The 17,727-nt window shown below is 36.7% G+C and overlaps 1 protein-coding gene across 1 annotated transcript in view; it reads left to right on the forward strand.

The window, feature by feature from the left end:
- The window catches only part of Ubr1 (ubiquitin protein ligase E3 component n-recognin 1), a 188,172-nt gene that overhangs the window by 74,685 nt on the left and 95,760 nt on the right, over nucleotides 1-17,727 (forward strand). The window contains exons 10-15 of the mRNA XM_023712531.1: nucleotides 1,057-1,145; nucleotides 3,183-3,281; nucleotides 5,045-5,202; nucleotides 11,282-11,381; nucleotides 12,108-12,236; nucleotides 15,708-15,888. Of these exons, the coding sequence (XP_023568299.1) occupies nucleotides 1,057-1,145; nucleotides 3,183-3,281; nucleotides 5,045-5,202; nucleotides 11,282-11,381; nucleotides 12,108-12,236; nucleotides 15,708-15,888 (756 nt within the window). The remainder of the gene's footprint in view (nucleotides 1-1,056; nucleotides 1,146-3,182; nucleotides 3,282-5,044; nucleotides 5,203-11,281; nucleotides 11,382-12,107; nucleotides 12,237-15,707; nucleotides 15,889-17,727) is intronic.

Here is a 17,727-nt window from a genome sequence, read left to right on the forward strand (position 1 = left end):
AAATAAAAGCCAATCATAGTGGTGCATGCCTATAAGCCCATATCTTCAGAAGGCTGAGGCAATAGGATTTTGAGTTCAAAGGGAAGCCTGGAGAAATTAGTGAGACCTTATCTCAACATAAAAAGTAAAACAGAGACCAGGCATTTTAATGCTTGACTATAATCCTAGTATCCAGAGAGGATCACAAGTTTGAGCCTCCTGTAGACAATTTAGTGACATAATAAGAGAACCTGCCTTAAATTTTTGTTTTGGTTTGGTTTGGTTTGATTTCTTCAGGGTCTTGCTGTGTAGTTTGGGTTGGTCTTAAACTCACTATGTAGTCTAGGTTTGCCTCAAATTCATGGCAATCCTGCCTTGGCCTCCTGAGTACTGAAATTACAGGTGTACACCATCACACCCAGTACTAAATTATTTTTTAATGGGCTGGGGCTATAGCTCAGTTCAAGCTGCCCCTCCCCCCAAAAAAAGTGCAAAAGAAGAAAGGCAGTATATATACCTACATATAGATTCCTTTTATACACAGCACTCCGTAATTTTTTAATTTAACTGCTAACAACCCAGCTATTCCCCTTCTGGGTATTTTTCCAGAAAAACTGAAAATATACCACAATGATATATGTGCACCCATGTTTATAGCAACACAGTTTGTCATAGCTAAATCTTGGAAACAACCTAAATGCCCAACTGAAAAGTGGATAAAAAAAGATGTATTTTTATATAATGGAGTATTTGCAGCTATAAAAAGATAAACTTGAGGCTTTTATAGGTAAATGTATGCAACTAGAGACCATCCTCATAAGTGAAATAAATCAGACCCACATGTGTAAACATTGTATTGTCTCCCTACTGTAAGAACCTAAAAGAGTAAATAAAATCCAAAAAGCACACTAGATATTGTAAAAAATAAAATATTACTGTAATAAATGCTATTCATAATTGTCCTTGAGGTCTATTAGCATGTGAAATATTTTTATAATATTTTACTATTTCTAAAGACTAGAATAATGTTTTTGCCTTGGCAATATCTTCTTACCCCCAATCCTAAATGATATATAGGTGCCCGTAAGATCCTTCATGAATTGATCTTCAGCAGTTTTTTTATGGAGATGGAATACAAAAAACTCTTTGCTATGGAATTTGTGAAGGTAATTGCTATTTATAAATATCAATAGATAGAAGGCAGTTTTTATAAATGAACTAATAGAAACAAAGATAATTATGAATAGAAAGAATTGAATTTTCTGCTTTCATTGTCAAAGTTCATTATTTTATGTTACCTTAACATATTTACAAATGGCACTTGGTAATGTGGAAGTACTAGTCTTGTGCATAGATGGAAAATGCCTTATTTTCCTAGAATGAAGAGAGTATCACATTCACATATGCATTTGTTCTTTTTGATCATCATTTATTTCCCTGTTGGTAAAATGATAATATCAGTATAAGTGATTAATTTCAGAGAACAGCCAGAACAGGAAAAGATATGTACATTAACGGGAAGCAGGAGTTAGGTTCCTAAAAGTTACACCTAACTGAAACTAAAACATGAGTAAAAACTCACCTTTTTAAATGTTGTTTTATTGGTCTGTTGTATATCTTTTATAGTACTAGCTTTCTGTCCATCTTTCAAGATAGGCTGCAATATTACATAGAACAGGAACTTCTGTGAATTTTATACTTTGCCTTTTACAAAGGTTTACAACAAATACTTACTGATTTCTTCTGCTTTTGAGTTACAGATAATTCCGTAAGACTTAAAATAGGGCAAGGTGGGACCCAGGATAGAATTAGAAGGAGAGAGAGAAATAATAATTGTCGTAGGCCATTCTTCTGGTATGGCAGGATAGAGTACCTGAATTACTTGGTACTGTAATGTATGCCTGCAATCCTGGAAACCTGAGAGACTGAAGCAGGAGGATTAAAAATTGGGGCCTAGCATGAGCAATTTAGTAATGTGAGTCCTTGTTTCAAAGTAACAAAAAAGAAAAGAAAAGATAAAGAACTGGAGATGTAACTCAATGTGAGAGTCATTAGAGATAGACTAATGACTTTGGGCTATATGTTCTGAAATGAAATTTTATTTTCTTACACTAAAACTAACTTTTTTACTTAGATGATAATTTTTTTATATGGCATAGTTGAACTCTGTAGAAATTCTGGAGGGTTAAATTTAAAATGTCTATCACGGGTTGGGGAGATAGCTCAGCAGTCTTAAGTGCCTGCCTGGCAAGCGCAAGGACCCAGGTTCATTCCCTGGTACTGCATCCTATTCTAGCCCAAAATCAGGTGTGGTGGGGCACGCCTGTAATTCCAGCTCTGGGGAGGCTGAGACAGGAGGATCACTAGGAGTCTGAACGGCATAGTGAGACCCTGTAACAAATAAGTATATTTTTAAAAATGTATATCAGGTATCCAACTCTGTGCTTACATGTAATAGATGCTTGATACATGACTAAGTATATTATTTTGGGGGATTTTCAGTTGGTATGTACCAGTATAGATAAAAAATTATTTGCAGCCAGCATATAATCCATTTAAGGGTGGATTGAATCTGGTTGGCTGGTTTTCTGGGTTATATCAGTTGTTAAATACTTTAAATATATCTTTTACCCTATACTATTGGAGTAGAAACTGCTAGAAATTGTTCCATATTATTTGCAAAAAGGAAAAACTGTATCACTGTACCTCCTGTATGATTTTTTACCTGTGTATTTTGTTTTACCAGCTCTTCCAGTTCTGCTGAATTGGGTAGCTGAACGATATGCAATGTGTTACTTATTGTAACTGTCCTACTAACCTGTTTTGAAACTGTCTCATTGCTATTTTTCTCAGTAAAATTAATTTTTAAAAAATGAATTGGGTAGCAGAGTTCAATTCTTTTTTTTTTGAGACAGGGTTTCACTGTGCAGTTCAGGTTGACCTTGAGTTCACTCTATAACCCAGGCCAGCCTTGAGCAATCTTCCTGCCTCGGCTGCCTCAGTGCTGAGATTACAGGTGTGTGCTACTATGTCCGGCCTGACCTTTTTTTTTTTGGTCTTGGCCTGTTCTTTTGTATTGTTTTCTTTCTAGAACATTTTTGTTGACTAAATCATTCCTTAATCCACCACGAAGCAAAAATCAAGATTTAAAAATAGTAGTGATTTAATAGTGTTGTAATTGATTCTCCACTTGTATTTTTCAGTATTATAAACAACTGCAGAAAGAATACATTAGTGATGATCATGACAGAAGCATCTCTATAACTGCACTTTCAGTTCAGATGTTCACTGTGCCTACTCTGGTATGTGTCAATTCTTTCTTTGCAGGTTAAGTCAGAATGATTTTTGCCTTTTACTAGTTTCTCTTAACGGTAATTAAATTAAAAACAATGTTAGAGCCACACACCTGTAAGCCCAGCACTTGGGAGACTGAGAGAGGAGGATCCGTGCAAGTTCAAGACCAGCGTGGGTTGCAAAGTGAGCTCAAGGCCAGTCTGAACTGCATAGTGAGACCTTGTCTCAAAAAGACAGAAGAAAAAAAAAAGAGAGAGAGATAAAAATAAAACAATGTCAGAATTTCTAAGTTAGGCTAATTTCACTTGGAAAGCTGAAAATACTTTAGTCATATTTTCATGAAAACTGTACTTTAGTGGTGTTCGAGACTAGTTGGTCACTGCCCTTGTCCAGATGTCCTGATCTCTGCAGGCGCCATCCAAAGCTGACTTCTCACTTTCTAGAGTAATTTAGAAGCACTGCTTTTTCCATGCCAAAACTTTTTTTAAAATTTTACTTTTTTTAGTTTTTGTTTGGAAATAGAGTAAGATAAGACAAACAAAAGAGAGAGTGTATCTGTCAAGATGTATACAGATGTATGAAATTGTGCTGTATAGGCTTGGGAGGAAAATGGAGGATTCTGCCTCTTTTTTTTTTTTTTTTGAATTCTGAAACCGACTTTATTTGGTTGTGACCTAGAACCAACACAGGAATTGGAAACACCCTTCCTCTGTTCAGAACTATTCCTAGATGTCACAGAGCCAACACGTACACAACCTTTATGTCTGTCCATGTTTTTCTCTACTTTCATGTGAATTTGTAGCTCACAGCTTTTAGGGAGTCTCAGTGGTTTAAGGTTGACAGTAAATGGCCAAGACATGGTCAGGGTCTCCCATACAAAGGACAATGAACATTGGGAGTTGTACCAGAAATTAGATGTCTACTCTTAACAGGATCAACTTCACTGCCTTGGTCACCAATTTTCTGGGGAATGTGTAAGAAAAAATGATGGGATTCCATTTTTCTCTTAAGCCTCTGCCTCTTTTTTATACTATTATTTTCCTAGTTCTGTTGGGCAGTTTGATTAACATTTCTTTCTTTTCCTTTTCAAAAGGCCAGAGAAGGGGCCAGGAAGATAGCTCAGTAGAATAAGTGCCTGCCTGGCTAGTGCAAGGTCCTGAGTTCAATCCCCAGTTCTGCCCCCCCCCACAAAAAATTATATATATTATATAGTTTTGGCATGGAAAAAGCAGTGCTTCTAAATTACTCTAGAAAGTGAGAAGTCAGCTTTGGATGGCGCCTGCAGAGATCAGGACATCTGGACAAGGGTGGTGACCAATTACTGGCATATATATATATGCCAGAGAAAAGGATGAGAAAGAGCCGCTGGATTGGAGGTGTGGGAGAAATGCCAGAATAGATACTTTATAGATACTAATGTGATTGAAGAACATCTATGTTTGATTACTGATGATAAATGTTGATAAAGATAACCTGAATAGTGAGCTTAGCGTATCCAAACACAAGTGTTTTTTAGTTACTGAGGGGAGAGGGTTTTTATTTTTTATTTATTTATTTTTTTTATAGTTCAGGCACTTTCATTTTTTTTTTTTATTTTTTTGGGTTTTTATTGATAGAAATTAACTTTTTCATAAATTGTTGTTCTCTGAAACTGAGAACTGTGTTTACTGCTCAATAAATACTTACTAAAAATTACTTACTAACCCAATTAATGAATAAAGTCCTTGCTATAATTAATTGTTAAAGACAATATTCTTGAAATATTCTATAGGCTCGACATCTTATAGAAGAGCGGAATGTTATCTCTGTCATTACTGAAACTCTACTAGAAGTTTTACCTGAGTACTTGGACAGGAACAATAAATTCAACTTCCAAGGTTATAGCCAGGACAAATTGGGAAGAGTATATGCAGTTATATGTGATCTAAAGTAAGTGATTGGAGTCAAAATGTAAGGGCAAAATACAGTGTGGGTATTTGTTCTGTTTTGTAAGTAAACTTCTGACTGATCTTTTTGGTTATCTGGGAATCTCATTATAATGATGGGGTGAGTACAAAGTACTGTTACTACTTTATGTTAATACAGTGAGCTCTCTGTGTTCAAGGGTTTCACATCTATAGAGTCAACCAACTGCATAAGGAAAGTATTTGAAGAAGTTGAGTCTATACTGAACACAAACTTTTTCTTGTTTTTTTGAAATAGTATAGGATAATAAGTATTTACATAGCATTTGCATTGTAGGGGCCTGCTGGTTAGCTCAGTTGTTTAAGTGCCTGCTTATGCAAACACAGTCAGGCACAGGATAACACAGTTCAATCCCCAGCTCCATGTGCCTAGCCAGATCCACCCTTAAGGCAGCCTGAGCCAGCTACCCCCCCGCAAAAAAAATCCTGCATTGTATTAGGTCTTAAGTCCAAAGTTGATTTAAAGTATGCTGGAGGATGTACATAGACTAGATGCAAATAAGCCTTTTATACATGCTAGAGGGATGGGTGCTGAAACCAGTTCCCCACCAATATCAGTGGAAGTCTGTAAACGTCTTCAGTGAAGTGTCTTCCTGGGTTTAAATCAAAGTTAATAAAGTAAGTACTGAGGAGAGGCCTGTCACAGGCACTTGGGGTCACCGTTGTAATAAACACACCTTTTACTCACTTCCATTCACATATGTTGGGGTTCTTGTGCAGTCTCTTAGTATGTACTACATTGTCAGATGACCTGTTGATTTAAATTTTGTTTTTGTTTTTTGAAATAGGGCCTTGATATGTAGTTCATACTGTCCTTGAACTCACTATATAGCCCAGCTTGGCCTCACATGGCAATCTTCTTGCCTGCTGATTAACATTTTATTTCCCTTTATATATATGTACTGAGTCATCATTGCTTATCAGCTGCTTCTTAATTGAGGAGTGTTACCCAGGAAATAACACAATAAACCACATTTGGGATCATTGCACCTAAAAGGGAATCTGATTTATAATAGATTGTGACTATTATAAGTTGAGAAAAATAACTTGCTTAAATCACAGATTTCAAAAATTATTTTAGAAATATGTAATAAGTATATTTCATTTAGTTGCTGTTTTTTTAAAAAAATTCAAAGGCATATATGATTATTTCTAGGTGAGGGGTGTTCCAGTTATATCCACATCTGGTGACTATAGATTATAGAAGGTGAAAACAAGTAGACTTCCAATCCAATTTAGAAATAATTTAATCTTTTTAAAAATAGAGTTGGGTGTATCTTAGTTATAGATTGCTTGCTAGCATGTGCAAAGGCTTGGGTTCAATCCTAGAACTGCAGAAAATAAGCAAAAAAACAGAAAAGCATTTGCTAGATTTCTGGACGACACGTAGATTGTAGGTATTACTGAGCTTAATTCTTTAAGACCTTTTCAAATTCCTTAATTTCCTCATATAAATGTAGTGTAGAAGTCTTTTGTTTAAAGGTAATTTGTTAATGTTGTCACATCCACAGTACAAATAGAGATGGTGGATAAAGTCAGTAGTGAAGTGGCCTGTAGCCATCATGACTCAAATTTGCTCCTTAGTCAAATTGTACATAAATTATATTATGCAAAGCAAGACAAATACCAACTCCTAGTGGCTGTACTTAAAGTTATTATTGTTAACTCAGTTAAAATCCTTGATCTGCCCTGGAGGCTAGAAAATCTCTCTACTGTGACTATCAGTACTGTTTTAATATTCTGAGATATTTTAGAGAAAATTAACATTTTGCACACATGTTCAGTAGATACTGTATAATTTGCTTTCACAAGGATTATGTGAAATTTAGCAGTAATTTTATGTTAAGGAGCTTTGCTAATTTTGCCTCATTTTAATCTTAAAACTTTTTATAAAGTAAATGATACCAATAAAAAATTGTTAGAAAAAGAAATTGAGCTCTGCAATCGAAGACAGATTAGAGTCGAAACTAAAAGGGGCACTGTGTGGGCTGAGGGAGGAAGATTGCTGTGAGTTCAAGGGCAACTAAACTGCTTAGTGAAAGCCCTCTTAAGAACAAAAAACCTGAGAGGAAGCGCTGGTAAACAAATACCAGAACGGCTAATCTCTTATAGGCTAGGAGACTTAACTGGGCTGGAGAAGAAGTTGTTTCTGCTTAGTAGTTGTGGCTGGGCTGGTTAATAGGAGACTGGTTGTTGGGGCTGTGTTTATTAAACCATCATTGTTGCACTGGGGTTTTTATGAAGAGGAGCTGTTTGGGGCTAGGATGGCAGTGGCCTTAATTCCTTTAGAAATACTATTTGTGTAGCAGATAATAATTGAGCCTTATTCTTCTGGTTCTTGGAAAAATTCTGTAGTCCAAAATTTTACTATTTCTTCCTAAAATTTGCTTTTAATCCATTAGTAATAATCACAGATACTTACTTTATTTTCATTGTTTCCAGAATAAAGTATAAATTCTTCTGGAATTTGTAGCTCTCCATAAACTAGGAATATATTTTATCTGAATTTACCTCAGTGTGAAATAAATTTTTGATAGTAGTAGAAACTCTGTTCAAGCCCCTTCAGGAAATTTTCATTCTATCAAAACAGTGCATTCCATCTCTTGGATATCCCCTTTTAACTGTTAGGCAGTTTCTCATTGCATATGGAATTCTGTCTTTTTGTATTTTCCATTGTCTAGCTCTTCCTTTGTCTGCTTAGAGCAAATTCAGTTCTCACTTAAATATCTTAAAAAGGCAGTAAAAAAAAAAAAAGGCAGTCATATGTTCCAAGCAGTAATTTTTTTAAATAGTACTAGAGATTGAACCTAGGACCTTGCACATGCTAGGCAAATGCTCTTCCAATGAACTGCATCCACAACACATTTTATTGCATGTGTGCATACATGTAACGTGTATGTATGTGTGTATGTAATTTTAAGACAGGGTCTCAATTGATCCTTTTGCCTCAGCCTCCCAAGTAGCTGGGATTACAGGTGTGTGACCACCACACCTGGCAAATACTTCTTTACCTGTTCGTGTTTCATATTGCTTAAAATTTCTTATAAATCTTTGTCCTCTTCTGAACCTGTTCCAGTTAAGTGTATGCTATTTATATCCAAGAAGTGATCACAGTTCTCCAGCTATCTTCCTAGTAAAGTCTAAAAAGGAGGGATTACTGTTCCCTCATTCTACTTAATAATTCGCCCCTGTTGATTTAGTTTTTTTCCTCACTTTTGGAAGGTATCTGGGATGTTTGCTTTTGCAGTTGTTATTTCACTGTGGAATTGAAACCTTGGCCTTATTTTTTTTTTTTTTTTTTTTTTCTTTTTGCGGAACCGGGGATTGAACTCAGGCCCTTGTGCTTGCCAGGAAAGCGCTTAGTCTACTGAGCCATCTCCTTGGCCCCAACCTTGGCCTTATTAAAGAAACACTACATTGTAACTTCTTCCTGTGTTCTATATTAGAAGAAGAGATTCTCAGACAGGATTATAGACAGGATTGATATAGGGGAAAGAAACTCCCAATCTACTAGATGTCTGGGACAAGTTGGTATTCTCTAAAATTGAAGAATGAATTTTAGAAACAGTGGAGGTTAACAGCAGAATATGTTTTTTGGAGGAAAGATAGTTTCTGTCTGAGAGACAGGAGGGGTCCTGAGAAGGTTGCCAAGTAACCTGACATATCCAGGGATTTTTATAGAGCAAATCTACAACTTGGATTATGCTGGTCTAACGTAGGAAAAATAAGAAATAGCAAGGTGGGCATGAGATGGGACAAAACTGTGGTCAACCATTAAGATTATGAGGGACCAAGGAGATAGCTCAGTAGAATAAGCACTTGCCTGGCAAGTGCAAGGGCCTGAGTTCAATCCCTAGTTCTGCCAAAAAAAAAAAAAAGAAAGAAAAAAAGAAAAAGAAAAAGAAAAAAAAGCACATATGGGGCTGGGGAGATGGCTCAGTAGAATAAGCGCTTTCCCAGCAAGCACAAGGGTCTGAGTTCAATCCCCGGTTCTGCAAAAAAAAAAAAAAAAAAAAAAAAAAAAAATCCATCTCATGGGTGTAGCACTCACACCACCTCAGTGCACTCACACCACCTCAGTGCCCTCCTCTTGCATAGGCTCAGGGCGTTTACAAGTGCGGATCTTGACTTCTGCTGAATGGATTAGTTAAACTTTGAAACTTCTCAAGTTGACACAATGTATCAACCATTACACACCCTTTGCTTTATTTTTTTTCTTCCAGTCAGATTTTATTGGTATGTTTAGCTTTACGTAAATGATCACATTCATGATAGAGAATTTGTACCTGTACATGATATATGTATTGTGTATTACTTTATTTTTTCATTCCCTTATACCTCCCCTTCAACCTGTCTTTCCCTCCCCATTTACAAAAGCTTGGGTTCCATTTTTTCTTTCTTTGTTTTGTTTTATATTTTTTAGGGAGGGGTCTACAGGGTGTTCAGGGTCTCACCACTAGATTGGACTTGTATTGATCTGCCTGTTTACAGCCTCCCAAGAGCTGGGATTCTAGGCGCACACCACCACTCTCAGTCTTCATCGATTGTTAAATTTGTTGTGGGGATCAAACCACAGCAACCTGAGCCTGACTGCTTTGTTGAAGCAGCCACTTAAAGAACTGAGCTAAGGGGCAGGCCCCCTTGATTGTTAAATTTGGGGATTTTTTTTGCCAGTACCATGCTGTTTTTATCATAATAGCTTTGAAGTTAATTTCAAGTCTGGCATTACAATGGCCCCTGCCTTGCCTTTGTTGCCTAGAATTGCCTTTGCTGGGTCTCTTCTGGTTTCAAAGAAATTTTCATTTTCTTTAATTCTGTGAGATATGCTATTGGAATTTTGATCAGGATTACATTGAATCTATGTAACAATTTTCGAAGTCTGGTCATTTTTGTTTTTTCGGTTATTCCTACCCAAGAACAAGGGATATTTTTCCATTTTCTGATATCTTCAATCTCTTTTCAGAGTACTACAGTTTTAAGTGTAGAGGTCTTTTACTACCTTTATTAGATTGATTCCTAAGTATTTCTTACTGGGAGAATGCTATTGCGAAAAGCATGGTTTCACTAATTTATTTCTCAATCATTTTGTTATTCACATACAGGAAGGCGTGAGTGTTGACTTTGAGTGTTGACTTTGTATCCAGCTGTGCTACCAAATTTGGTTATTAAATCTAGACGTCTCTGAGTTCAATCCCTGGTACCAGAAAAAAAAAAAATCTAGAAGTCTTTTTGTGCAGTTTTTGGGGTATTCTATGTAGAGTATCATGTTACCCACAAATAATAATTTAACATTTCTTTCCTGTCATTTATTGTTTTTATTTCTCTTGTCTAATTTTTCTGGCTAATGTTTCCATAACTGTACTGAATAAGAGTGGTAACAGTGGACATCCTTGTCTTCTTCCTGATTTTAGAGTGAAAGCTTTCAGCTTTTGTCCAGTCAGTGTGATGTTGGCTGTCGGTTTGTCATAGGTAGCTTTTATCTGATTGAGATAAAGAGCATCTATTCCATTTTTTATAGGGTTTTATCATGAATAGGTGTTGCACTTTGTCAAATGCTTTTCCCCTGTCTACTGAGGTGATAACATGGCTTTTGTCTTTGACTCTATTATTATAGTATGTTAAATTTATTGATTTATTGCATCATCCCTGCATTCCTGGGCGGAATCCTACTTGGTCATTCTGTGTAATCTTCTTGATGATTTGCTGCATTGTTTGCCAGTATCTTATTGAGGGTCTTTGCATCTATGTTCATTAGGGAGATTGGCTTGTAGTTCTCTTTTCTTAGTTGGGTCTTTCTCTGGTATCCTTAACTTTAATATCTGTAGAGTATCTCCAGAGTTTGCTGTTTGTGTGTAAAATAAAAGTTAATAAATACTTCTGTCTGTGTTCAGTGTGTCTAATTATTTTAATAAATTAGAATACATAATTTGGCAAGGCACCATTGTCTTTTTTTTGGGAGGGGGGCATCGTTGTTTATAACCTGAGAACCTTAAATATGTCAAGACAGACGAATGAAATATTTCTGTCTTTCTTCAAAATGATAGATATATCCTGATCAGCAAGCCCACAGTATGGACAGAAAAATTAAGAATACAATTCCTTGAAGGCTTTCGATCTTTTTTGAAGATTCTTACCTGTATGCAGGTATTGTAATTCTTTTGCACATCAGTGAGAAAATTTTATTTTAAAAAGGTAGTGTTAAAAACTTAGTGTTGTTATTGCTCCTGTTGTTCTTTTTTCTTCCTTCTCTTTCTCATTTTTTTTCCTCTCCTATTTTTCCTTCCTCCTCCTCTTCCTCTCCTCTTTCCTCCTTCTTCTCTTCCTCCTCTCATCCCTTTCTCCTTTTTCTTCTTCATGCTTCTTTCAAAATTACGGGTTTTATGACAAATTTTACATAGCAAAATAGAAATAAGATTTAAACATTGACTAATCCTAATTTTATCTTCTCTATACCTTAGTTTACTATTGCTGCTACTATTAATACTTCTTGAATGTCTGTCATGTGATGTATGTATAGTAAGCATTTTATATGCATTATCTCTTTTGAGTCTTACAAAAATATTATGAGGTAGTTGGCTAGTATTATTCTCATTTTACATGTAATGATAGAAGCTTAAAAGTAATATGTCTAGCATCATATAACTTGGCCTGATACATAGCAAGAAAGAACAGATATTTGCAGTTAGAGATTTTATTCCTTGAACTATAACCCTGATAGGTGGTATTTGAACCTCTGTATTCTGATCTAGTGTAACAGCCATGTTAAAAGTTAAAATGCTGTGCATTTATAAATATGGATCTTGACAGTCTTACATTTTGCAAATAGAAGAGCAAAGAGTGTCATAAGTGTTGACCAATCTTCTCTTGCAGGGAATGGAAGAAATTAGAAGACAGGTTGGGCAACACATTGAAGTAGATCCTGACTGGGAGGCTGCCATTGCTATACAGATGCAGCTGAAAAATATTTTACTCATGTTCCAAGAGTGGTGCGCCTGTGATGTAAGTAAGATGTTACTGGAGACCCTGCCTTTTTGAGTGCTCACATATATTGGAACTTCTTTGATGTAAATTTTTATTATATATTTAGTATACATTTCTCAGATTCTTAAATTTGTCCTATTTAGGGGAAAATTCAATCTTTTATCCTTGATTAGAAAATGTATCTCAGGGTGGTTGTGCTCGTTTGGAGGAAATACAGTGTTTAATGCATATCTGCAGGTGGGTATGGGATTAAAAACCTGTAATTCCAGTGCATGGGAGGCTGAAAACAGGAGAATTGCTACAAGTTTGATCTATGTAGTGAGACCCTATAGACCCTGTACTAAATACATAAAATAAAAAATTTAAAAATTTAAAAAAGATGAAAGAAAAAAAGAAAATGAATATTAAGATGATAATTAAGATCATATAGATTTTAAATATTTCAGGACTAGAAAGGATTGAATGTTCAATCAAGAGCTTTAGTACATCTGTTAGACCATGTGAAATTCTAATAAATAAGGGTAATAATTATAATTTTATTTTTCTAATAATTTAAATTTTAGGAGCTGGGAAGATAGCTCAGTAGAATAAGTACTTACCTGGCAAGCACAAGGGCCTGAGTTCAATCCCCAATTCTGCAAAAACAAAATGAAAACACTAATTTAAATTTTAATAAACATTTTAATAAAATTTTTAATAGATTTTTAAAAATTAGTTTGCAGATACAGAAATAATGCAGTTTCCTAAGCAACAACTTTAGATTATGACCTTCTTCAAATACTGAAATGGCATGCACAGTTGTTGGGAGATTGGATCAAGGTGTATGTTGGCTATCATCACACCTTCCAAACCTTCTGAGATCATCTACATGTGTTTAGGGTCAGATTTTATATTTTCCAATTTACTACAACTATGTTGAGATAAAAACTGTAACCAAATGTAGAGGTCTTTGTCCCCATCTTCCTGTAGAATTGTAGTAAGTTACATGTCTTAGGCTTCTCAAGCTGTTCTGTCTCTTTTTTCACAAGTCTGCTATCCTAATACTTCTGTTATCAGTTACCAGTATCAATCAGTGACTTTTCTTTTCTCCAGTTCCTTCTGTCTGCTGGGTGACACTCCCCATTGCTCTCTTTCTTTTCTTTTTCTTTCTTTTTTTTTGGGGTGGGGGGGCAGAACCGGGGATTGAACTCAGGCCCTTGCGCTTGCCAGGGAAGAGCTTATTTCATTGAGCCATATCCCTGCCCCCCCCCATTTTTTTTTTTTTTTTGCGGAACTGGGGAATTGAACTCAGACCCTTGCACTTGCTAGGGAAGTGCTTATTCCATTGAGCCATCTCCCCAGCACCCCCATTACTACTTCTTAATTAGATCTTCATAGGGATGATTCGCCCAAGCTATAGTATCACCTGTTTGGCAGTTATTCCTATTCACCAAACTCAGAATACCTTAAGTTGATTTGTCATTATTTCCTTCTACTTCCAGTTCGCATTTTCTTGTTTTACCTTCCCTTATTCTATTGACGGTGCTGCTACTTTCACCCATAAAGAAAAATCTCAGAGGGCCGGCCAAATAGCTCAGCAGATTAAAGCACCTGCAAACAGGCACAGGGGCCAGGGATTCGATCCCCAGGCCTGCTGTGCCTTCCCTGTCCCCCGGGGGCATGCTGAAATGGCAATTGAGACTGGATATGGTGGCACACGCCTGTCATCCCATCTCTTGGGAGGCTGTAAACAGGCTGATCACTATGAGTCCAATCTAGTAGTGAGACCCTGAACACCCTGTAGACCCTTCCCTAAAATTAAAAAAAAAAAAAAAAGGAAAAATATCAGAATCATTATATGCTGTATGTTTGATGTTAACAGATATTTTGAAGAGAAAAAAGTTCTAGCTTCACATATAATTGGGAAATTTGGGGTTAAACAAAATGGCAGGGTGTTTTTAGCTACTAAATTAATACCTTTTAATCAACATACTAATGTTTTGGTTTTTGAGACATGGTCTCAAGATGTAGTCCAGGCCAGTATGCTACTTTTTTTTTTTTTAATTATTTATTTATTACATTTATTTATTGTGTGTGTGTGTGGCCAGCTCAGCCCACCAGGGGGCGGGGCTGGCTGGCATGTGGTGCTGGGGGACCAAACCGCAGTCCCTGTGCTTTGACAAGCTTGTTTCAAGTAGGTGCTTTAGACCACTGAGCCATCTCTCCAGCCCCAGTATGCTACTTTTTAAAAGGAATGTTTCCAAAATTTATCTGAGCATATGGTTCCTTTTTCAAGATAAAACCAGTGATAGAAACATTGTTCAGATTGACCTCAATGACCTTTGACTCTTCTCTTTTCCTGCCATTCTCACCTGGAATTTTTATTAATTATTCCTGCTGGTTTGGTTATCTCCTAATTTTACCCTCTCCAGTCTGTCACTTTTAGTGACACACATTAACTTCTCTTTAAACAAAATTTTGATTACATTGTACTTCAAACACCATTGCTGTGTTCATATGCTAGTATCAAGAAATATTTTCATAAAACTTTTGGTTTGTCTAGTTTACATTCTCCTTCACTATCTGAATAGAAACATGTTTTCCCTTATTTTTGTGTTTGTTTATTCTACATCCTTGCTTAGAATACCATTTTTTTTTCATCTTTCCCCATATTTAAATTATGGGTTTTCTTCTTTCGTTAGTTCGGTGCCGAAAGAAACGACCAGAAGACCTGATGAATGTAGCTTCAGCGGTCTCACTGAGATTAGTCTCTCTCCAAGTGAGCCCAGAGCCTCAGAAGCATCTCACATTTATTGAAGGGTAAAGGCAGACTAAGGAAGGTGCATAATTACCTAAGTGAATACAAACTACTATCTCTGTTGACTTCCACCATTTGCCTAACACTAGGTTTACACAAATGCTAGCCGATAACATCCCAAGCAAGGGATCAAAGGACAGAGCGCCTGCAGGAGAAGCTGTTATCTGCTGCTTTGGGTCCCAGCTTTCTGGGAATTTGCAAACAGACAGCAACCCTCCTCGGGCTCAGTCCAGTGTTCCCTACTCTCTTGGGACATCAGGCTTTTGTCTCAAAACTCTCTCTCTACACTTTGTCTTAAGAAAATGAGTTTGTAGCCAGGCATGGTGGCTCACATCTATAGGACCTATAGTGCTAGCACTCAGGAAGCTGGAGGGGAGGTGATCACTGAGTGCGACATTATCCTGAGCGACATAGTGAGCTCAGGCCATCCTGCACTGTGCACTGCATGGAGAGACTGTTTCACACATCCCCACCGCCACTGCCAAAACAGTTTGTGCCATTTAATGGTACTTAAAAGTTTTTACTCTACTTGTAAGTGTGTATGCTATATACATTTCCTTCTGATATGCAGATCTTATGGAAATAGCTCTAATAATTTACAGAGTAAGTTTTTACTCATATTTAATATTTACTGAATAATAAGTGCTAAAGCAGCTAACTTGCTGACATATTTGCATTTTTACTTTCTCCAGGAAGAACTCCTACTAGTGGCTTATAAAGAATGTCACAAAGCTGTGATGAGATGCAGTACAAGTTTCATAGGTGGTAGCAAGACAGTGGTACAGCTGTGCGGTCATACTTTGGAAACTAAGTCTTACAAGGTGTCTGAAGATCTTGTAAGCATACATCTGCCACTCTCTAGGACTCTTGCTGGTGAGTATTTGCTTTTTACATATTTGAGATTACTGTCATTAAAGATAAGCAAAAAAAAAAGATATACAGAATAGTAATTTCTGTTTTGTTCTGTGGTTAGTATGTTCAGCCATGCTCAGCCGACATTATGTAGTTAAGGGCTATCACTGGCACTTCAAGGAGCTGTAGCCACAATAGTTATTTAAGGATATTTATTTACCTGGGCCATTTTTCATCTGGGTCATCTAATAAGTCCTGTCAGTGTATACTTAAAGGCTTATAATAAATTCTTGGGGAAAAAAATAAATTCTTGGAGTTGGTTTTAACCTTCTTTGCCTAGTTTCACTAATGAATAGTGTGTCTGTGTTTCTTCATCACTAAAGGAGAAATCATAGATTTTTTTTAGTTTTTTAAAATGTATTTAGTACAGGGTCTAACATGATCTCACTACACAGATCAGACTCGTAGCGATCCTCCTGTGTTCAGCCTCCCAAGAGCTGGAATTACAGACACGCGCCACCACACCCAGGCTCAATCGCCCTCCCAGTGCGCCCCAGGGTGGGGCCAGCACAGCAAGCTGGGGCTCCAACCCCAGCCACTGAGCTCTGCCTAAGCAGGCGCTTGAGTCCACTGACCTATCTAGCCGGCCCTACAAAACCTTTTTAACTTCCAAAACTGACATGATAATACTACATGATAATAGCTATTATCCTTTTCATAAAGCCTCTGGCAACTACTGCTCTACATTCTGTCTCCATTTGACCACTCTGGGTACATACGATAAGTGGAATCATACACTGTTATCTTTTTGTGACTGGCTTATTTCATTTAGGATAATATTATTGAAGTTCATCCACGTTGCAGTACGTTTTGGGATTTCTTTCCTTTTTGAGGCTCCATTGTATGATATTTTCTTCAACTACTCATCTATTGGTAGACATTTGAGTTGCATCATCATTTGGGCTCTTGTGAATAATGCTGTTACTAAATATAAATGTATGAATCTGTTCAGGTCTTTGCTGTCAGTTCTTTCGGTGTGTCCAGAAAACAACTGCTGGATTATAGGGAGATTCTGTGTTTAATTATTTTGTGGGAACTATCATTCTGTTTCCATAGCTGCTCCCACCAGCAGTATGCAAGGGTTCCAGTTTTTTCAAATCCTAGCACTTGTTATTCTGTATTTATTTTCATTTGTTAACAATAACCATCCTCATTTGGATGGTATTTGTAAATGGTATTTCAGAGTGGTTTTGATTGATCCCTAATGATTACTGATGCTGAGCTTTTTCTTGTTTTTCAGAGCCAGGGATTGAACTCAGATCCTTGTGCTTGCCAGGGAAGCGTTTATTCCACTGAGTCATCTCCCTGGCCCTAAAAATTTTATTGTAGTACTAGGAATCGAACTCAGGACTTTGAGCGTGCCAGTCAGGCGCTAATGCCACTGAGCTGACTCTCCGGCCCAACTGAGCATCTTTTCAGAAGTTTATTGGTTTGTTATATCTGTTTTGGAGAAATACTCAGTTACTTTGTTCAACTTTTATTAGGGTTGTTCTTTTACTGCTCAGTTTTGTATATTATGGATTATTACCTGTTTATTGGACATATGATATGCAAATATGTTTTCTCATTGTGGGGCGTCTTTCAATGTTGATAATGTTTTTTGATACCAGTTTTATGGTATAGCCCAATTTATATGTATTATTATTATTATTATTATTATTATTATTTTGAGACAGGGTCTAAATATGTAATTCACACTGGCCTTGAACTTGTGGCAATCCTCCTGGCTTTAGCCTCCCAAGTGCTGAAAGTACAGGCATGTGCCACCACACCTACAAGTTAGTTTTTGTATATGTTATT

This window comes from Octodon degus, unplaced genomic scaffold (genome assembly GCF_000260255.1).
Source record: "Octodon degus isolate 3935 unplaced genomic scaffold, OctDeg1.0 scaffold00002, whole genome shotgun sequence".
NCBI lineage: Eukaryota > Metazoa > Chordata > Mammalia > Rodentia > Octodontidae > Octodon > Octodon degus.